The sequence below is a fragment of the Sus scrofa genome, chromosome 15 (assembly GCF_000003025.6).
Source record: "Sus scrofa isolate TJ Tabasco breed Duroc chromosome 15, Sscrofa11.1, whole genome shotgun sequence".
Lineage (NCBI taxonomy): Eukaryota > Metazoa > Chordata > Mammalia > Artiodactyla > Suidae > Sus > Sus scrofa.
In genome coordinates this window covers 84,541,789-84,564,750 of record NC_010457.5, presented here as the reverse complement: position 1 = coordinate 84,564,750, position 22,962 = coordinate 84,541,789, and the positions used below count along the sequence as shown (strand labels likewise).

General features: G+C 37.0%; 1 protein-coding gene across 1 annotated transcript in view; it reads left to right on the top strand.

Moving 5' to 3' along the window:
• CCDC141 (coiled-coil domain containing 141) overlaps nt 1-22,962 on the top strand; it is a 210,572-nt gene that overhangs the window by 180,546 nt on the left and 7,064 nt on the right. The window contains 5 exon segments of the mRNA XM_021075317.1: nt 5,755-5,895; nt 6,638-6,826; nt 8,178-8,361; nt 11,300-11,412; nt 14,738-14,854. Coding sequence (XP_020930976.1) covers nt 5,755-5,895; nt 6,638-6,826; nt 8,178-8,361; nt 11,300-11,412; nt 14,738-14,854 — 744 coding nt within the window.

Here is a 22,962-nt window from a genome sequence, read left to right as displayed (position 1 = left end):
AAAATCACCTTTACATTTACATGATGTTAATGGAAATTTGTCACTGGAGTCTCATTATGGGTCACAAACAATTACTTTGCTGAAAAGAATAGCAATGACGGAATTGGGTTGGCATTCATTTTCTCAAATAAATTTTGCAAATGGAAGCTTTTGTATAATTATATTACTTCAGCCTGAGATTTTGACACTGTAGCAACCTCTTACCCATCAGGAAGGGAACAGAAATGGACAATATATATATGCCTGTAGGTATATGTTCTACATATGCCAGAGTCTTTTGTTCCAGTCACACAGATTCTTTTGTCAGGTTGGATAGGTCAGTCACCTAAGGTCCAGGGAGATGAGGCATATTAGCAGCAGTAAATTAGGATATGGGAATGGTATGGCTATAGACACATACACAACTGATAGCATTAAACCTTCTCATATTGTATAGTGCTTTGCTGTTGACAAAATGACTATGGACAGCCACTGGCTGGCAGGAAAAGAAGCAGAAAAAGACGGTGTAGATGGGCAAAACACCTGATGGAGCAGCACTGTGGTATAGTGTAGATAGTTATTATTTTCCAGATTGATGATCTTAATTCATTATTTTAAGAAAAAAATTAATTATCATTGTTCAACAAATATCATTATATGGCTACTGTGTGCCAGACCATAAGAACACAAAAGTCCTTAGGAAACTAAGAATCTAGGGCAACTTAAAGCCCAGGGGACTTCACAGTCACAGCCACTCATTTCTAGGCCCCTCTGTGAGTCTGGACAATATACATAAGAGGATAGGAGCGATTACAGTTTTTTATGAAAATGCCCATCCTGTAGGGTTAAAATCTGTTACAAGTTTGGTGTTTAACATCTACAAAACCACCATTCCTATAGAGGGCTGAATTTTTTTTTTCACTTTTTAAAATGTGACTGAAGTACAGTTGATTGATAAGGTTGTGATCATTTCTGCTGAGAGCTGAGGTTTAAAATCATGGTTAACTTTTCCAGAAAATAAAATGTAAATAAACTGTGAACACACAGAACTTTCAGAAGGGATAAAATAACTGTTACTGAGAAATACTGCCACCTGCAATTTCAAATGGAGCCATTGTCTTCTCCGTCTGAGCTGCCCCACTTCCTGCTTCTACAAGGCTAGTCCTAAGCACAGGAAGACAGCCATGTGGTTGCTGAATGGACAGAGGCCAAGAAAGTCTTGTCCTAAAATTTCTCCAGCACTAAAGCTGAATATTCTATTATTAATTATTATAGCAAGTCATTCAGGTTAAATTATGACTTTCAGTCCCTTCATTTCAAATACAAGCATGCCTGGGAAGTGATAACTGCAGCTTTTGCTCTGTAAAAATGAGCATCGGAAAGCTTTTTATCTGGAGCAGGCAAAATGGTGGGCAAGATATAGACATTAAGAAAAATGGACTGCTTGTTTTGTATTTTTGCTTCTGACCAATTACGCACCATAGTTATGGTGAAAGGCTTTTGTTTTAAATACATGTTCTTAGCTGTAAAATGTCCTATGTCCCTCACATAAATTGGCTTTGCCAGCAACAGACTCACAAATAATACATTCTTGCGCCAAAGTTGCCTCAACCAGCTTCGTCAAGAATAAAAATAGCAAGCCTGTCTCATTGTCAACCATCTTATTCCCTTTTGCTTCTTCTCTAAGAAGTTTTGTTTATTCCTGAACCAAGAGAGGCTTAGTTCTCCCTAGGAAATTTGAGAAAGATGCTTATTCTGCTATAGGTTCAGAAGTTTCAGAAGAACTACAGTTTTAAGGTCTTAATGACTTTTTTCTAATTATAGCTCTATTAAATTAGTCTGCTTATTCCACAGCAAATAAGGAGGAGCTGAACAAGTGGAAAGATAGGAAAATCACACTATTCTTTTGAGAAAATACCTTTCTCTTGATTTTCTGAAGATTTTCAGAAATTTTCTTAATATGAATTATAACACCATTTAAAGATTTTGAATACAGTACACTTTCTCTTGCCCACGGCTTTGGGTGTTTTTTCCTGCTTCTGAGCTCCAGTTGAGCAGTTGCCCTAGCCATCTCCACCATTCCCCATTGTTGACAAGCTAACTAAAGTTAGAAACAGCTGCGTGAACAACGATACCATAGCCGAGCAATCACAGTGCTCAGTTCCTTTAAAAATATGATCACAAGTTATGTGGGGATTAGATGGGAAGTTAAGTTTTCATATTGGAATGTGTAGGTAAGAAAATTAAGCAAGGCTAGATTTTTCTGAAAATCTGATTGCTGAAGATAGTTCATGCATTCTGCCTTCCACCTTGTATTTGCAATAATTCTGAATTTGAGCTGGGAAAGGTACAGGATTTTAAAGTGAGTTTCCAGTGGGACCAAAAGAGAAAAGTGCCAGCAACTTTGTCAAAAGAGCTCGTGTGTCAGAAAGAAACTGATCCCATTTCACATACCCATAACGGCATGAACATTCTTTGGCCTTATAAATCATCTTCAGTGGAGGTGCATACATTCTGAAGCAAACAGAAATAAAATTGCACTCATTTATCAGTCTTAAATTTCTTAATCCAAAGTAGACGTAAAGTGTCATGGCTTAGAATTAAAGTGTTAAAGCTTAGCCTTCTGTCATTCATCACATAGTTTTCAAATAGATGTTGATCTTTCCTGTTTAAACAGGTAGATGTAACCCAGTGATTATCAGGTTTATGACAGAGCCCCTCTTCCATTCTTTATTTTTTTTAATTTAATTTAATTTAAATTTAATTATTACTCAATGAATTTATCAAATCTGTAGTTGTATAATGATCATCACAATCCAATTTCACAGGATTTCCATCCCACCACCCAAGCACATCCCCCTACCCCCCAAACTGTCTCCTCTGGAGAACAAAAGCTTTTCAATGTCTGTGAGTCAGCATCTGTTCTGCAAAGAAGTTCAGTCGGCCAGACACTGTAAAACTCTTAGAGGAAAACATAGGCCAAACACTCTCTGACATAAACAACAGCCACATCTTCTCAGATCCACCTCTTAGAGTATTGACAATAAAAACAAAAATAAACAAATGGGACCTAATCAAACTTAAAAGTTTCTGCACAGCAAAGGAAACCCTAAACAAATGAAAAGACAACCCACAGAATGGGAGAAAATCTTTGTAAATGAATCAACTGACAAGGGATTAATCTCCAAAATTTATAAACATCTTCTGCAGCTCCATACCAAAAAAACAACCCCATCCAAAAATGGGCAGAAGATCTAAACAGACAGTTCTCCAAAGAAGACATACATATGGCCAAAAAAACACATGAAAAGATGTTCAACATCACTCATTATTAGAGAAATGCAAATCTTCTATTCTTTAAACTGAAGTTTATAAATCAGGGTCCAATAAGGGAAAAAAGAATACAAAGTTTTATTTCACAGTGGATACATGTTAGTGACAGGACATATTTTTTTTCTTTCATTTTATTATTTTATTTTTATTTGTATTAAAAATAAAAATTGTATTTTTAACTATACTAAAATGCACATAACATAAAGTTTACCATCTTAACCATTTTAAGGGAATGATTAAGTGATACATTTGCATTTTTGTACAACCACCACCACTATTCATTTCCAGAACTTTTTCATCGCCCCAAAGAGGGACTCTGTGCTCATTAAACAATAACTATGTTGAGGACATGTTTTTAATGCAAGAATCTCTGGTTTCCTCAGATGTAGTAGTTATTACACCTATAGTCAGATTATGACTTCAGGAAAAAAGAAGTTCCTGCCAAACATTTACGTGATTAACTAAGGATATAGTCCCTTTATATCTTAATCCTATAAAATTGACCTCATTTTTCCTTTCCCACTAATATCAAATACATGTATATTAAAACATAATCTGTCAAAAATACTGTTTATTTCATAAATATACCAACCGAATAATACTTTTAAATATTTTCCTGAGTCCTAATAGAGAAATCATTTCCAAACTTTGAAGTTTCTACTTTAGAATATTGCTAAATTGATTTGTCAATTTAAATGTTTTATGTGGTCTCTTTGCTTGTAATTTAAAACTCATGTTCAACAATTTCATTTACCATATAAAATAAACAACACTGATTAAGTATTGTTGTGGCAGGTGCAAAAATTACATCAGTTTAATTTCCATGTATGCAATTAGGCTGGGGCTTCATAGATCGTTGTCTTTGGGAAGCGTTAAAGATAAGGTCAAGGTTTTGTTTTAACAATATGTAGATTTTGAAATAAGCATTTTGAAAAAGCAAGCATTTTCTAGGGCAGATATATTTGTCTGCATTATTAGTCTAAAATCCAGCATGTGAATAGCCTTTATTCCCTCCCAAATAATTTATTTGCTGTCATTGAAAGGAATTTTAATGTTTTTCTGACTCTCCTTGTCATAGCTCAAATTTATCAACCATGACATTGTTCATTCTTGGCTGTTAAATGCTTCTATACAATCTGAGAATGTTTATGTTTTCTTTGTACTCCTCTTTGCTGATAACATAAAGAGTGAGTTGCCTATCAATTTGTTTATCCTTCTTGAATATGGAGAAGGGCACAGAAAGTGGTATGGTTAATGGAACTAGACGGCTTAGAATTTTGGTTCACTGAGAAAGCTGAACTGTTTGTTTTTAAGACAGTCATACTCTATGCCCTGTTTTTGGTGTAAAGCCATATACTCTGTTTACACATAAGTTAGCATTGCCAGCAGGGGAAACAACTGTCACTTTACGTGCCATTTTTAAAGGTCCTCTGATGTTAATGACTTTTTAAAAAAGTTTTCTTGTAGTTAATTTACAAGGTTGTGATAATTTCTGCTGTACAACAAAGTGACCCAGCCATACATATACACATATCCATTCTTTCTCAAATTCTTTTGGCTCATATCTAAAAAGTAGATCTCCTCTGGAAACTGCCAATGAAAAATAATTTTTAACTGGATTTAGGCAAATAAAGTCCTATTCCTACTGGCTCTCTTATTGGGTCTCCTTTTCAACCCCACCAATGTCCTTGTTGGTCTAAATGTCAACACTCCACTGACCTCTGCCACATGAACGGCTCCCTGGAGCCTTAATAAGTTTATTCATGATGGCTGTAAGAGCACTGGAATATGGAAGGATCTAGGACAATATTAGCACACAGAGAACAGAGTGGGTTGGAAAATGATGTCAAATTAATACAAATAAGAAAATTAGAGTTGTCAAAATCTATGATATGTTAAAAAAACTTTCTTTTTAAAAAAATTTTATTTTCTTTTTTTTAATTATTTCCCCAATACAATTTTTTTTCTACTGTGCAGCATGGTGACCCAGTTACACATACATGTATACATTCTATTTTCTCACATTATCATGCTCCATCATAAGTGACTAAACATAGTTCCCAGTGCTACACAGCAAGATCTACACTTTGCTCATAATGAGTGAAGTCAGTCAGAAGAAGAAAGACAAGTACTATATGATATCACTTATATCTGGAAAAAAAATTTCTTGATCAAAGGCCAAAGGATATTCTATAACTGTAATCCCAATTATAAATTACAAACCAAAAAGTAGCAAGAACAATTTATAATCCCCTATATTTTGGAGATATGTTTAAATCTACATTATGTATTCATTTAGCACACTTGATTTCTATTGAAAATCCCTCTGAATACATTTTGAACATCGTGAATATTTTGAAATAGAGACATTTTGATTTATTGCAAGTGAATATTAGTATCTCTTTTTAAGGAAATCACCTCTTTCTTTTTATTGAACTGCAGCTCAAAGAGTCATTTAGAGATATCAAAAAGAAATTCAATAATTTGAAGTTTAATTACACTAAGAAAAATGAAAAAGCTCGAAATCTGAAAGCTCTCAAATACCAAATTCAACAAATTGATATGTATGCTGAGAAATTACAGGTAATGAGAAAGTGTGTGTGTGTGTGTGTGTGTGTGTGCGCATGCTACTACAATTATTGCAAAATTATTTTGCATTTCAATTCTAGATGCCTAACCCTTGGGCTTTTGTTATAGCATTAGGAGCCAAATGATAGTTTTTAATTTTTGTAACAATTGTATTTTACTTCATGTAAAATACATAATAGATTTTTTTCTTGAAGCCGCTCCAGAATGATTTCTGCCAAACCTACTCTACTCAGCCTTACTGCTTCCAATCTTCCCGCCATAAACACACGTGTGCACATGCACACACACCACACACCTCTTGTACACCCCTCTTTCTTTCTTTGTGCCCACCTTTGTCAGGAGCTTCCTCCACTGCTCCTACAGCCCTGTATACCTTCCTTGATTATCACATATACTGGCTGGATTATTTGATTGCCTTTCTCAGGAGGCAGTGAATTTATTGAAGGTAATACAATATTTGATTTACGATCATTATCTTTTTTAAAATCATAACGTCATTCTCAAAATATGGAATAGATCCCAGTATATGGTAAATTTCCTGTATGTTCACTGAATGCTGAATCAGTAAACTATCTGGAAGAAAATATTCTTTTCAAAATGTATTTTTATAATTATGATTTTAACATTAAATAGAAGACACTACAAAAATATTCCCAAGTGTTTCCCTCAATATTTAATCACCAGCTAGGCTGGTAAAATAAGAATTGAATGTCACTAAATTTATTTTTCTGCTTAGGCTTTGAAAAGGAAAATGGCAAAAGTTGAGAATAAAACTTTTTTCTTCAATTATCCAAATAATAAAGTGAATGTCCTTTTGGAAGCCATTAAGGATTTGCAGAAATATGTGGAAGAGTTTGACAGAGTTGTGACAGACTACAGGAAGAATTTGGACCTGACAGAGCATCTCCAGGAGTTGATAGAGGAGGTATCCTCTTCTTGTTGGAATGTCATATGTGTTGCAATGTTGTTTTTTTTAAATGATACATGAATTTAATGACAATAATAGCTGATCCTTTTCATGATTATTTCCTTAGGATAATTTTTTAAAGCAGAATTGCTGGACCAAAGGGGATGCAGCTTACAAGGTTTTGATTGTATTGTTCAGTTGCTCTTTAGAAAGATTTCACTAATTTGCTCTTCTTACCAGCAACAAAGGAAAAGTTCTTATTTCTCCATAACCCCATCAACTTAAGATTTTTAGCCATCGTGATATGTTCACTGCTGGATATCTGATAAAATACTCAAAATGACTTATTTACTACACAGAGTTTGAGAATGTTTAGAAAGAAAGATGATACTTGGATTTTTCAGGTATAGACATTGGTGTTGGTGTTGTTTTGTCAAGAGGATCAATGGAAAAGTATACAAAAATTATTTGATATTTGGCCAGTTAAAGTTATTGTTTGTACACTTCATACTGAAGAAACTACACTTGAAGTTCTTGAACGTTCTTTGGAGTCCATTATTCTGAGATACAAAACATCTCTCTCACTAATGTAATGAGCTTTTAAACTTAATAGCACATTAAGGAAGACTGAGATGATTATTCTTCAATATCTGATAGATAGGTTTGCTGTTCTTCTGTGGCACTTATTTAAAGTAGCTCCTAGCTGAGTCAATGTGTTTCCATTTCTCACTCAGCATAAGAGCTCCTGGCCTTGGTCAGACATATTTCTTCCATCACCATTATTTATTTTTAGTGAAAAACTGTCTCAATTTTCCTCTGTGCTTTGAAAATATGACTATCTTCTACCAAGAAAATGTCAGATGTTACACTTCAAATGATATTTCCTCAATATATAGACTAAATCTTATTCCTAAAAGAGAATTTATTTCTTAGAGTGTTATTTGGGCAATATGTTATCCATTTGTTGTTAATGATTTCAGTTAATTAGGTTGGTTTTGTGTTTGAGCTTTTTTCTTTCCTTTAGCTGATATTTAGATTCTTTTTAGTGTCATATGCTTTTTATACTGCCTGTTCTTGTAGGTTTGCAACATTCCTCTTTGGAATTATGCTTCAGGCAAATCCAAGAGGGCACCAAATGAATTTCCATATGTCTGCTTTCTCATCTGACTCTAATTTCCAAGTGAGAAAGTATATGATCATGTTGCGATATTTTCTTTCGTAGGACTTAGAGAATTCACGCTCATGTGAGAATAAAGTTTGAGGAAACTGAAATTTGATACTTCAGTGGTCAAAATGGAGACCTTTGGAAGGATGATGTCTCTTTGTCCCACTTTAACTTAGTGTCATGCTTTGTCCCACTTTAATTTAGTGTCACTTTTGGTATGAAGATGCAAGTGCCACAGTTGTAAGAGTTGGAAAATATTCCACAGAATGCAAGACAAAGAAAGCTGTGGAAATTCTCCACCAGCAGTTCAAAAAGTTTATCACACCCTCAGTGCCTCAGCAAGAAGAAAGGATTCAGGAGATCAATGACCTCGCTCAGCGCTTATATGGTGAGGTGTCTTTTAAGATACACAGTGAGTCACCATTGAACAATGTTCTAGTGAACTTCATCCAGCAGAAAACAGCATGGAAAGCCCTCAAGTTCCTCACTCCACCAACCTATTCAGGGAAAAGTTTCAAGATAAGAGCAAAGTGAACAATGGGGAATAGAGGAAGGAACTCCTGGCTGTAGGAGATGAAGTCTGTGGATTTTTAACCACCGTTTGTAAACCCTTCTCTCTTCTCTTTTCTCTCCCTTTCCTGTTGTTCATCTTTATGGCAATAAAACCAGAACAGTACTCAGTTTATGAAGACAAAAAAAAAAAAAATCTGCTGTCCAATGGAGTGATTCCTCAAAAAACATACAAAACTCCCATGATACTTTAGGTAGAAAGCTAAGACTGAAACCTACAGCCCTGTCATTTCCATGAAGATTATGGTGCATGGATAGAGGATAGAGCTGCCTGATTTTCCCTTGTCTTCCTCTCACTTGAGGAATAAATGGGAAAACTCCAATGATCGTCTCACGGGTTATACTTCCCTCTTCTCCGTGGTGACTATTGGTCTAAGAAGTCTTCTTATCTGAATGAGGCCCCCATTTAAAAGACCCCTGGAGGTGACAGCCCTTGAGGTTGCAGAGGAATAAGATTCACGAATTCCCTGACATTGTTAACTATGAGGCCAAGAGTAATTCCTAGTGACTGGGCAAATCTAGCCCAAAAGAAGGTACAACAGGTGCTACAAAGTGCTTCATTTGGCTGCCCACAGCTGCTGCCAGCCAGATGGATATTTTCTTTTCTTACATGAAGCACTATCCACAGATAGCCATAAAAAAATTTTATAGAACAATATATACTGCACTACCTAATATTAAATTATGGAGGGTAAATTATTAATGATTTTCCAAAAGAAAAGGATAGAAACATAAAAACAATAAAATATTGATTGAAAAATTAATGGAAACTGTGAAGTTTCATTCCTATTGTAGTTACTATATGTATAAGTGTACTAAAAAGTTTTGGAGGCTCTCCACTCCCATAAAATGGTTTATATTTTCCTCTATTACTGTATTTTTCACCCTATAGCATAATTACCTTTTCATTTATCTGTCTTCTCAACTGACCATAAGCCCCTTGAGGATAGCAAGGGAAGTATATTTTACCCCAATATGTCAATGCCTATTCAATTTCAGCACATGGAAGTACTCACAAAGACCCCAAAAAAGTTACATTACCTTCCTAACATGCACAATCCCATATTCTGCTTTCTTTAAATCCCTGGCCCTTCTCATCAGCTGACATACTGTATAGTTATTTGTCTATTTGGCTTTCCTTCTCAGAGTGTAAATTTCTTGAAAGAAGAGATTTTGCCTGTTAGTTCAGGCTTAATGGTACATACTAAGTGCTTAACAAATAGTTAATGAATAAATGAATCACCTAGTGAATAAATGAGTGGCATGAGTTTTCATCTGTTCAGTATGGAAGCTATGCTATTCATTTTATAAATTTCATCAAGTAGGATACTTTGGGAATATTATATCAATTCATACAGGCCACAGGCATTATTGAACCTAGAATTTTAATGTAAATAAATTTATCTCAAAAAAAAAACCTTTTTAAATACCTAGTATGTGCTAGGCACTATGATGGATATCAAGACATAAAATCTAGTTCCATCACTCAAGAATCCACAGTCTATGCCTAAAAATCACAGTACAGTAAATTCAATGAGAAAGGTATAAAACATGTGTATTAGCTTTCTGGGGCTTCTATAGCAAAATACCACAGAGTGCATGACTTAAACAACAGACATTTATTTTCTCACAGTTCTGGAGTCTTGGAGTCTAAAATCTAGATGACAGAGTTGGTTTCTACTGAGGTTTCTCTCTTCTTTCTGCCTTTTCACATGAAATTCCCTCTGTGACAAGCACACTAGTTCTTGGTGTCTTTCCCTTTTCTTGTAAGGACACCAGTTGTATTAGATTGGGGCCCATCTAATAACTTAATCACCTCTTTATAACTTAATCACCCTTTAAAGACCTCACCTCCAAATATGGTCATATTCTGGGATTGCGGCTTCAACATAGTAATTTTGGGTAGGACACAATTCAGCCCACAACAATGTACCATACTAATTTAGCCTAAATTTTGTCAGGTAATACTTCAGGTTTAATTCCCCGCTTCTCCAGTTATTGTCTGGGTTACCCAAAGAGGCTCTTTTGAGCCCTGGATTCCTCATTTGGAAAATTCAATAGAACCTATCAGAGGAGGATTATGTTAGCAAATGCATGTAAAATGCCTAGCCACAGGCAATAATAAGCACTCATGACCTGGTAGCTATTTGTATTATTGTTCTAATATGGAGAGATAAAATCCAGTTGGGAAAGATTAAGAACATTTTCACAAAGGTGGTGGCATTTGTGGCAGACCTTGAGGCGTTGGTGGATTTGTCATGTAGAAATAGGGAGTATTGGAGAGTATTCCCAGTAAAGAAGACTCAATGGTTTTAAGGATTTTGAAGGAAGAGTTACTGGTTCAGTTTGGTCAGAGATTAAAAACGTGAAAGAATTAGGGTGACATCTCTTTGAGAGGGGCCATTTGAAACCATATTATGGAAGGCCTTGAATGTATACTTTTCTAGCCTTTGAAGAACAGTTGAATGCTCTGAAGAGGAAAAAACTGATTAAAATGGACCTTTAAGAATACTAATATAGCAAAACTATTTAGGTTACGTAAGTGTGACCTGGCATAACAAATGTAACCATTTTTCTAGAATACCTGGTTTTTCCAAAAACACCTTGATTCGTCTGTTTAGCAAGTATTTTTTAGTAAGCACTTGCTATCTACCAGCCCTTATGCTGGACACGGGGGAGATAAGTTAATGCCTGGGAATGTTTTTTCTCCTAAAGATTTGACCCTTAACAATAGTTTTATCCCTTTTCTTCCCCAGGTTTTGAAGAAGGGCAGAAGTATACCGAGAAAATAGTGGCTAAGCACAAGGAGGTTCTCGAATCTGTTACTGAATTATGTAGCTCTCTCACGGAGCTTGAAGAAAAGCTGAAGGTAATTTCTTCTTACCAGAATATGAATTTTTAAGTGATATAAATAAAAATGTGTTGAGCAAGTGTCTTCTGGTGCAAAGATGTTCTAATGGAAATTCTCAAGGGACAGAACATGCACATTTGTTTCACAGCTTTCTAACATAATTATCTGAGTGTTTCTGATAATTAATTCTGTTTCTTTTCCATCACTGCTGAGAAAAATATTGCTGAGAATGAGGGCTAAACACAATTAAGGTGTCTCGTTTACATTTTCATGGATCGTATCCTAAAGGATAAACGTGTGTCATTTAAATCAAAGTAAAGTCTATATTAAGTAACCTTATGTTTTCATTCATAAGTAATGCATATTTTTCCCCCAAACTGTGGCCTCAGAGAAGAGAAAACTAATCTTCAGGTATATTATTAACTGACTCTTTAGCTTCATAGACATATTAAACTGATCCTGAGCCTCTTTTATGGAATAAAAAAAACTGATGGTAAAAAATAGAGAGGAAATACATTTATGACTAGGTCTAGGCAAAATCCAGTTAAAAGAGAGAGATGTAATGTGTGTGTGTGTGTGTGTGTGTGTGTGTGTGTGTGTACATATGTGTTATTTTGTCTGTCATGCCAAAATTGATTTCATTAGTGATGTTTTTGTTTTTTGTTTGTTTGTTGTTTGTTTGCTTGCTTTTTAGGGCTGCACCCACGGCATTCAGAGGTTCCCAGGCTAGGAGTTTAACCGGAGCTACAGCTGCCAGCCTATGCCAGAGCCATAGCAACACAGGATCCAAGCATGTCTGCGACCAACACTACAGCTCATAGCAACACCAGATCCTTAACCCCCTGAGAGAGGCAAGGGATCAAACCCACAACCTCATGGTTCTTAGTTGGATTCTTTTCTGCTGCACCACAACCAGAACTCCATTAGTGCTATTTTTATAACTGGCTGAAAGATGAAAAAACCAGTTATTTAGGCAGAAAGAATGGCAAGGAAATTAAGAGCTCAGGCTCTAGAGTAAAACACAGCCACCTAGGAATACCAACTCTCCAAATTATTGGAATTGTATTTGGGATGAATTCCTTAATGGCCCTGAGTCTCAGTTTCCTGATCTATAGAATGGAGGATATAGAGGAAGCTACTCACAGTGTAAAGATAGGATGTGAAGACAGCCATGATTATTTGTTGTGATTGCCATTGTTATTGAGACATATCAGTGTTCTTGCAGTTCAGGGCAGAATTCTATTTACTTCTAACGATATTTTTTCTATGTGAATTTCCATATCATAGATCTGAGTACCTCTCCCATTCAAAATAGTTTGCTAAGGTTTTAAATCATTGGGCTCTGACTCAAATGATATTTGTCCTTGGCTTAAGAATCTAGATTTTTCAACTTTTTTTTTTACCATTTTACAAAATACTACAGTGAACACCTTTATATGTAAAGTCAAACCCAAATGCTACCTCCTCTACAGCTCCTTCCTTAGCTGTGTCACCCCCTCTCTGACCTCTCAAAGCATCTGTGTTTCTTCCTACCTATAAGCATCACACATAAGTCCCATTATGTCCTAGACTCTCTTTTTCTATACTTGAGTTTAGCACCCCACACAGCATTGAACACTATGCTTTGCCTAAAACAGGTTCTCCAGGAAGGGTTTTGGCATGTGTAGTTAAAGCTCAAAAGATTAATACAGGAAAAAAGAATCATTCACTAGCTCAAAAGTGTGATTTGGGTAGATATAAAAATGAAGAAGAGGCGTTCTATTGCAGCTCAGTAGCAGCAAACCCAACTAGTATCCATGAGGATGAGGGTTTGATCCATGCCTTTGCTCAGTGGGTTAAGAATCCATTGTTGCTGTGAGCTGTGGTGTAGGTCGCAGATACAGCTTGAATCTGGTGTTGTTGTGGCCATGGTGTAGAATGCCAGCTGCAGCTCCGACTGGACCCCTAGCCTAGGAGCTTCCATATGCTGAGGTGTGGCCCTAAAAATAAAAATAATAAATAAAATAAAATAAAAATGAAGAAGAGCCTCTCTGGCAAAAGAAATAGGCATCACCATTACCCTTACAAGTTATAGCCTGAACCAAAGCCTGTGCAAGAATGCTGACTAACACTGCGCAGATGTTGGTATGAGAGCAGAAATATCTAAATTTTATGTTTTTAAGATTGATGCTATGACTCTCTTTTATAGGGGTTGTTGAAAATATGCCTGGAAATCCCTGTCAAGTTTGAAACCATAATAATAATCCTTTCTGTTTATATAGCAATTTGAGATTTATAAAGGATTTTCGTGTATATTACGTCAGTGATATCCAAATAACTCTGTGATGGTGATAAGGCAGATGTTGTTTTCTTCGTTTTAGAGTGGAGTTCAGAGAGGGTAAAAATGCTTTGCTTGGGGCTCCACAGTCAGGAGTGGTAGATCTAGGATATGAATTTAGGTGTAATTCAGAATCTAGTACTCTGCCCACAACTGCCACTTTGGAATTAGGTACCAATTAAAGCAGAGTGGTTTATTCAGTAACACAAACCAATTTAAGTTTTAGAGTTAAGGGTAAAAGTTGAATCTCCCCAAGTCCTCCAAGTTGAAGTGACACGTACACCTTGAAAATCGTGCCTGTTTCTTTAAGGCCCATCTAATGTGCCTGCCCAGGTAGTTCAGAGTACCTTCTGTTGCAATATGACCTCATCCCAAACTGGTGTCCTGCCCTTGGTGTGCCTGTGGCTCCTGTCAGCGTCACAATGTCATTGCAGCTCTCATACTGGCTCCAGAGCAGTTTGTAAATCCTGTCTACGTCCATGACAAAAACAGAGCCCCATGAATTGCAGGAGCAAAATATCATTCCCCACAAAGTGCCCTTTGTTCTCAATTTTTTTTTTTTTTTTTGCCACACTTGGTGATATTTCCTTCCTCTTTTCATGAGTCTCCCAAACATTTTGCTTATATAAATTCTCTGGATTTCCTTCTTTGTTCTCCAACAGAGTCTTCCATCATTTCTGCCTCATGGCTTCTCCCCTAGAACTTCCCAGTGGTTTCAAATGCCAGGCACCATAGCTTTTCTCTCTAGAGAATGCTCCTGTAGGTGCTTCCTATTGTAACAATGACTTTTTTCCCCTGCTGGGCCTTTGAACAACTAGTTTTTACTGGCAATAAATTTTATCAAAGGAGTGAGATAGGAAGGGAACTGAGCTTGAAAGGACAGTTTTATAAATCAAATCAGCCTCTTGTGGGATACATGTACTGAAAGATTGCAAGTAGCCTATGTTTTCTTCCATGTGGTTGTTGCGTGGCAGTGTTCCCTCAACTTTCCTGGTCCAAGTTCTCACTAACCATCACTTTGTACAGCAGGAAGATGTTTTAAAGATGAATCTGAGTTTGGAAGACTTCCACGATGATTGTGTTGACCTATTAAAAGAACCAGCGAGAAATAAGCAGACAATATTTGATAAAGGAAGAAATAAGGTAAAGAAAACTATGTACACTCAGATATTCATTACTTTTGTTTGACGTTAGAGTCATTTGTGCATTACAGAAAAGAAAAAAGGTGAACCGAAGCCTTCTTATCTCTCTGAATTGAATCTTCCAATATAAATGTGAGGGTCCTCATCCCTTACTTCTTTTCTGTCCCTTACTTAGTCCATTTCTTTCACCTGTGCTCTTTCCCTCTGAGTCCCTCCTATTGAATACAGCAACCATAGCATTTCACAGCGGCACTGGGACAGCCATTCAAACACCATAGTGTTGTCCCAGTTTCCTATTTTTGTTTCTCCCATCTTTACCTGCCTTTCTCGTTGTCCTTTCAATCTCAACTTCAAATTTTATCATACCACCAAGCTATGATTTTGTTGTTTTACAGTACTCATTGGAAAATCTTAATAAATGAAACTAGATTGTATCTTGTTTCCAGAGAACTCTACCTCTAAGATGGTATTTCTGGGCACATGTACTAAAACATAGAATGCAACTGAAATATAATACTAAGTGTTTAGAGAGATGTTTAAATTACTTTCAAGCCTGATCATTACAATAAATTAAGCATGTAGCAAAAACTGCAAATACTCACAAAATGCAAATGCATTTGGAAAACATTATTTAAATCACATCATTATGGATTTTCGGTAAAAGTTGCTCACTATCTATTCATAGCTTCCGGACTATAATTAGCCCTTGACTTTATGTTTTGCCAAGGGTTGCTCCCCATGTTGTATCCCTCCTAAGGAACTAAAGAAACAAGCAGAGTCAATATTATTCTCAACTGCTCCCAAATAAATAAAGTATATGTTTTGTGACTTAAGAGTTCAAAAAAATCTTCCCACTTGTTGCAGTCATCTCATGGAGGAAGACTTATCTTCCCTTAAAGTAAATATAGTTCTGAGAGCTTCTTTAGAGGTCCTTTTCTGCGGGTTAAATCTATGTCAAGGTCTAGTGCAATTATACAACCACCAGGTAGCAAGTACCATTAATTAAGCACACTGACTTTTTTTGTGGAATGGCCTTGTAGCATCTAAATACTGATTCCTCTCTGAGGCAAAGGAAAGCTGCCAAACCTTGATCTTATATCAAGGTTATATCAAGTCTTATATCAAATGTTCTTTGGTTACTCTGATTGTCTAAACCAGGATTTCTAAACCTCAGCACTGTTGGACCCAAAGAATTCTTTGTTGTGGGAACTGTCCTATGTATTATATGATATTTAGCAGCAACTCTGACCTCTGTTGACATGATGCCAACAGTACCTGCCCTCATCCAGTTGTGACAAAAAATGTCTGTAGAAATGATCAAATGTGCCCTGGGGGGGAAAAATCACCCTTGATCGAGACCGACAAGTAGAAATAATAAGGAGTAACATTAAATGCATCACATTTTCTTAACTAAGTTACAAGACGTACTAAACCCAACATCACATTATTTATTGTTATTATTATCATTATCATTATCATTATCGTTGTATTTTTAGGGCTGCACCTGAGGCATATGGAGGTTCTCAGGCTAGGGGTCAAATCAGAGCTGTAACCACTGCCCTATACCACAGCCACAGCAATGCCAGATCTAAGCTGAGTCTGCAAACTATATCACAGCTCATGGCAACACCGGATCCTCGACCCACTGAGCGAGGCCAGGGATCAAACCTGCGTCCTCAAGGATACTAGTCAGATTCATTTGCACAGAGCCATGACAGGAACTCCTATTTATTTTTTAAAACCCTGAAGATTTTTCTACATTGTCAACTACACACATTTACTAAGATTAGGAACAAAAGTTGTTGCTGCCAAAGCAAGCACACTCCTTTATACTTAGTAAAAATGGCTTCTCTTGCTTTTATTAATTTTTCTTAGAAAAAAATTAAAGGAATAGATTCCTTTAAATAAAAAAGCAAGATTTAATTTCACTGAGAAATCACTTTTATTTTAATATAAATTAAAAGATATTGATAGATCATCAGATATTTAGGATTAAAGTGAAAATCCTTAATTACAACTTTCCAGATATCTCATTGATCTAATTTCATGTATACATTTTGGTGCAATTGGCAAAATGAAAGGGTGGCAGTAATCTTCACTTTTAAATACATCAATCACATTTACCCTCTTACTGTCTCTATCATTTGTATTATAAGTCAAATGTAATGAGTTTCTGAAATACCATGCCGGCAAATAGCAAGAAATACCAACTAAAAGCTTATCCAGGAGTCACTGCAGTCAGTTCTAATACCCTAAATGGTATTGTTCTTCCCTAGAAAATTATTTGAGTCAGAAAGAACAATTCCACCAAACTATTACAGGGATGTTTTCATCACAAGATTTTTCTCCAGGAGATAGTAAAGTGTTTCTCATTTTCTGACCCAAAAAATACAGCAGGTGAAATTAGACAATTAAGTAAATGCAATGCCATCAGTGATGCTGTTTTATTCCCTAAGGTGAGCACCAAAGCTAAATCCACAGTAATATTTGAAAACCCTAAGGTTAAACAGAGACATGGAATATTAAGAGCCCTGCCTAAAATCACAGAACTATTTAAGGCTTGTGGTGCCAGAATTATAGTATTCTACTGCTAGAAGGGATTTAACAATCATTTGATCAAATCTTATTTTACAGTTGAGGAAACCGAGGCCAAAAGAGATTAAATATTTTGCCCCCAAAAATCACAGAAAGTAGTATCAGAACTGGGCAGGTAGCCCAGCTCTCCTGAATGTCAGCCAGGTAACTTTTTTTCACAAGACCAAAGAGGGATTCCAAGAACCTATTACATATAAATGTGATACTGTAGATTCCCATGCCAATTATTTTCCCTCTTTCCATTCATCTAGTAGATGGTGACTAATAAAGTAGTAGCATGGAAGTACTTTCATTGCAAACAATTCAGTGGAGTGCTCTTATCAAAGTGGGTGAGGACAGTGCCTGCATCCTCTCCCACTAATCCTGATCACCTGGTAGGCGGGTAAGATGTTCTTGAGACATTTGCTTTGGGAAAAATTGGGAAGAAAAAAGTATTTTTTACCACTTTTCTGTTCTCTTCTCTTACTTTGTTCTCCCCAAGTACTCAAAGGTACCACGTTTGCCCCCGGACCGCCCAAATCAAGGCCTTTCCCATAAATGACTTTCTTAGACCAAGCCCTCTGTTCAATATCTCTCTTTATTCACTTCCCACTTACCTTCATGTAAATCTAATCTGTCCCAAGATAAGACTGTCTGTTGTGGAGATACTTTAGAAGATAAAGTCTTGTGGTATTCCCTTAAATTTATCCCAGAGATGGCTCCCTACTCTATGGACTCAGAGAACTGGTGCTACACATTTAGTTCAATGGATGTAGAAAATCATTGTATTCTCTCTTCCAGATGCTCACTTTGTTCACCTACATGGCAGTGATTGTAGGGCCAAGTGATTATGTCCATCAGTGGAAACGAAAGTTCAAAATCCTGACAGAGATAAGATCTGAGGCTATGTATAGACTTAGGATTAATTCAACATTAATTGATCAGTAGCTGATCACCAATTGATCATTGGTATGCAAGTGGGTGAGATCTTTGAGGGGAAAATTATATAGAGAAAATTAGAGAACTTAAAGACAAGACCATACATTATTCGTGTATTTAGAAGGTGGAAAAGGAAGACAAAGTAGTCAACAACAAAGAGCAGCCAAGGCTGTAAAAGAAACAAGTTGAGAATGAGCTGTTTTTGGTGATTTAAATCTGTTTCCCAACCACTTTCCCAAAACTCATGAGATTGATGCAAATATGACCTGTCTGTACTGAGATATATAGATTTATCTACATCTTTCTGAAAACACGCACACACCTTTTTTTTCTAATGATAGAAAAAAATCGCTTTATGGTGGAGAAATGTAAAAGATAGTTGGATATATGTGAATGTTTGGAAACCATTTTTATAAAGGAAAACTAGTAGATCCAGGAAACTATAGCTCAGTGAGTTCAAAAAGGGATTTTTATAAAATTTCATAATGACTTAAAACTGAAAGATTGTTGGCATTTGAGAATAACGTTGGAAATGCCAAAAGCCAACATGGATTTACTCAGAAAAACTTGTATTAAATTCACCTTATTTTGCTTTCTGAGATGATTATTTAATAGAAAATTCCAGGTTAATGCTATAAGCAAAATTCATTGTAATTTCAGGAAGTCATTTGAAAAACATACTCACAGTATCTCTTTTAAGGTAAGTGGAGAACTGTGAACTGAATGAGTGTTTGGTCAGGTTATAATTATGCCCATGGATGTCAAGTAGTTCATCAGTGTCGACCTGGAAAACAGTTTGCCTTGCCTTGAGGACACATCTGGCTTTGTCCTAAATATTGCAGTGTTCAAGACTTTTATCAATGGTATTAATGGATGAGGATGTAGGAGATTTTAGTTGATTAAAAACTCAGTATGAGAGTGAAATGAGCCAGAAAGACAAAGACAAATACCATATGATATCACTTATAACTGGAATCTAATATCCAGCACAAATGAACATCTCCTCAGAAAAGAAAATCATGGGCTTGGAGAAGAGACTTGTGGCTGCCTGATGGGAGGGGGAGGGAGTGGGAGGGATCGGGAGCTTGGGCTTATCAGACACAACCTAGAATAGATTTATAAGGAGATCCTGCTGAATAGCATTGAGAACTATGTCTAGATACTCATGTCGCAACAGAAGAAAGGGTGGGGGAAAAAACTGTAACTGCAATGTATACATCTAAGGATGACCTGACCCCCTTGCTGTACAGTGGGAAAATAATAAAAAAAAATAAAAAAAAAACTCAGTATGAATCGATAGTCCCATGTGGTTCTTATAAAAACAAACCAAAAAAACTGGATAAAGTCATCTTCACAAAAACATATCATATAGATCAAGAAGATGGTGTTTCCTTTGATTACCTTCCATCTGGAAAGTAAATAAATCCTCGAAAAATCCTATTAAGGGAGGAACATTAATAGGTTGAAATGTTTCTAGAAAAATATTTGAGAAAACTCTCTTATTTTCAGTAGAAGTTATCTGGTAGTGTTATTTTACGTGGAAAGTATTTTTCTACTTCGGCAATTACAGAGAGTGGAAAAAATAATATCCTCGGATCCCCTTCTTGAGTCCAGCGCCATCAGAAATTGAGACACAGGAGTCAGGAATCAGTAACCAGTAAAAGTTGGATTGGAGGACAGGGCTCAGACCTGTGTAGGGCATTTCTGAGAACTTCATTTCTGATTTAGACAGACTTGCCAACCCAGCCACTTGGGTGCACAGGCTTCCTGTACAGAGGTTTTTCATGCCTTAGAGCCAGCGTGGATTCTGCTTATGGGTGGAAGGCAGATCCAAAAGAGAGGACCTCAAAGGAACAGAGCTGAGTTTGCTCTGTCTCTTCTTCTAAACCCTCAGTTGCCTAAGTCCGTTCCTCCCCAGGCAGGAGTGAGGAGTGGAGAGAGGAGCCTGGACTTTTATTCAAGTTTCTCTCTTAAGCTTGCTGCAACTTTTAAATTTATAACATTATTCTTCTCTAGAGAGGCACAAGTTATGCAAAGAAGTCATTAAGGTGTTGCCTACCCTTGCATGACTCTGAGATCAACAATGTCCCTGCTCTCCTGTGAAGGACCTGATAGCTGGGAAGGTGACCAGAAGGATGAATGTTCCAGGAGTTGAGACAGAAGAAGACCTGGAGCATTTTGGTACAAAGAAAGGCATAGAGGTTGCAGGACCAATTCTCCAAATAGTCGGAGGGCTGCTGACAGAGGAGAGCAGTCAGACATCATCCCTGTCACTCCAGGAGGCCAGTTCATATCCACTGGTGGTACTGAGGGAAGGTAGATCCCTGCTAAATATAGGAAGTTGTTCTTAATACAAATAAAGCCTAAAACTCTTTTCAAAGAAAGTAACCTTTGTTCCCTGGTGGCCTAGTACTTAAGCATCTGGCATTGTCACTGCCGTGGTTCAGGTGGCTGCTATGGCAAGGGTTTGATCCCTAGCCCAGGAAATCCCTCATGCTGTCATAGAGGAGATTCTTAAACTAAACAGAAGGTTGTTGGATCAATGTTCCTACAAAAAGGAAAACAAACAGAGAGGCAGAGCTCAACTGTAATAGGAAAACCGAAAGAAGGAGGGACATTCCCTATAGATATGTGTTTATTTAGTAATTTTTTTAATGAGAAAAACTTTTAAGAACATTGGCTTTAGGCCTAGGATTTAAACTTCTACTAAATGATTGAAGGTAGCCACTTTCTCTCAGCTGGGTTTATGCTTTCTCTGAGGATAAGTGATATCTGTGGGATAGTAGAAGAAATATTTTTTTGGTTTGCTTCTAATCTTCAACCTGAAAACACATTTGTTTCTCAAAAATCACTTGTAAAATATATGTCAGGAGTGGGAACTACAGGCTAAAACAAAGAACTCGAAGTCAAGACATAACTTGCAAATGTGCAACCAGTAGCAACAGGACAAAAACCAGTAATTTTTTTTTATTACTCAATGAATTTTTATTACATTTGTAGTTGTACAACAATCACCACAATCATATTTTATAGCATTTCCACCCCAAACCCTCACTGTATCCCCCCACCCCCCAACCTGTCTCATGTGGAAACCATAAGTTTTTCAAAGTCTGTGAATCAGTATCTGTTCTGCAAAGAAGTTCATTGTGTCCTTTCTTTAGATTCCACGTGTAAGTGATAGCGTTAATTAAGTGAAAATGCACCCCAAATGCTGAGGAAAGACAAAGAAGGAAGTAGATCTAAAACAGGCAGGTTGGGATAGATGAAATCCCTTTCAGCCTCCATATTCTTTTGAGACTGTGCCGGAAAGGATGTTTGTACCTCTTCTCAAACCAGAGATGGACGCAGATGAGGAGGGAGAATTACTAGAACAGTGTAAGCAGGGCATGGGTCACTGTTTCTCCCAGTATCCTGACATGACCTGTGCTCCACGTGGGGCAGAAAGACAAGTGGTGTATATTTTTCTTGGGTGTCTCAGTGTGTTCTCCTGGGAAAGGGCACAATGTGGGATTGCTCCCTTAACATCTACCTCCCCACCATGCTGTCATCTCCAAGAGGGAGAAGGTGTTTGCTTGCACTCACCAGTTATCTCCCCAGTGCCTAGTTTGGAACCTAGTATATAATAGTGCTCAGTAGATATTTTCAGTGTAATAAAGCTAAGGGGCTTTCAGGAAAGAAAACCAGTCATAAAAAATGGATTTCTCTATATGAGGTTCCTGCAGTTGTCATATTCATTGAGAGAGAAAGTGCAAGGGGCTGGGGGAGGGGAGAAGGGGAAGTTAGTATTTACTGGGTAGAGTTTCAGACTTGAAAGATGAAGAGTTCTGAACCATGGGGACCATTGCACAACTACGTGAATGTACGTAATACCACTGAAATGTACACTTAAAAATGGTTAAAACCAGAATTCCCACTGTGATGCAAAGGGATCAGTGGATGTCTCTGGAGTGTTGGGACGCAGGTTCAATCCCTGGCCAGTACAGTGGATAAAGAATCCAGCATTGCCACAACTGTGGTATAGGTCACAGCTGTGACTCAGATCTGATCTCTGGCCTGGGAACTCCAGATGCCACAGGGTGACCCCAAAACGGGAAAAAAAGGTTAAAATGATAAATGTTATATTGTATATATTTTACCACAATAATTTTTCTTAAAAGAATGCTTTTCCTAAGAAAGGAAGAAGGTTATTCGGCGGGGGGGGGGGGGATCTGAGAATCACCTAACAAGGAAGTCCCCAGTGTTTGGAAACCAGGTGTGCCATGACATGTAGACAAATAAACCAGAGCAGAATCTGCTGATGGAAGGAAATGCCTCAAATCATGGTTTGAAAGACAGGAGTCCAGTCCAGCCTCATCATTAGAGATGAGAACCAGGGCTTGCTCCCTTCCGTTTCCCAAGATCTCTCCTATCACTCAGGCTGGAGGTCAGCTTACCAATTCCTTAGTCATGGGACAGGATACTGCTTGGGTTAAATGGTTTCAAGTTCAATAATGCCTGAGCGAGAGCCCCAAGCTGTCAGTCACTGCAGGTCTTCTCAAGTTGTCTCTCTGAAGTTGAGTTTGCGATCTGGAAAAAGAAAACTCAACAGCTAACTCA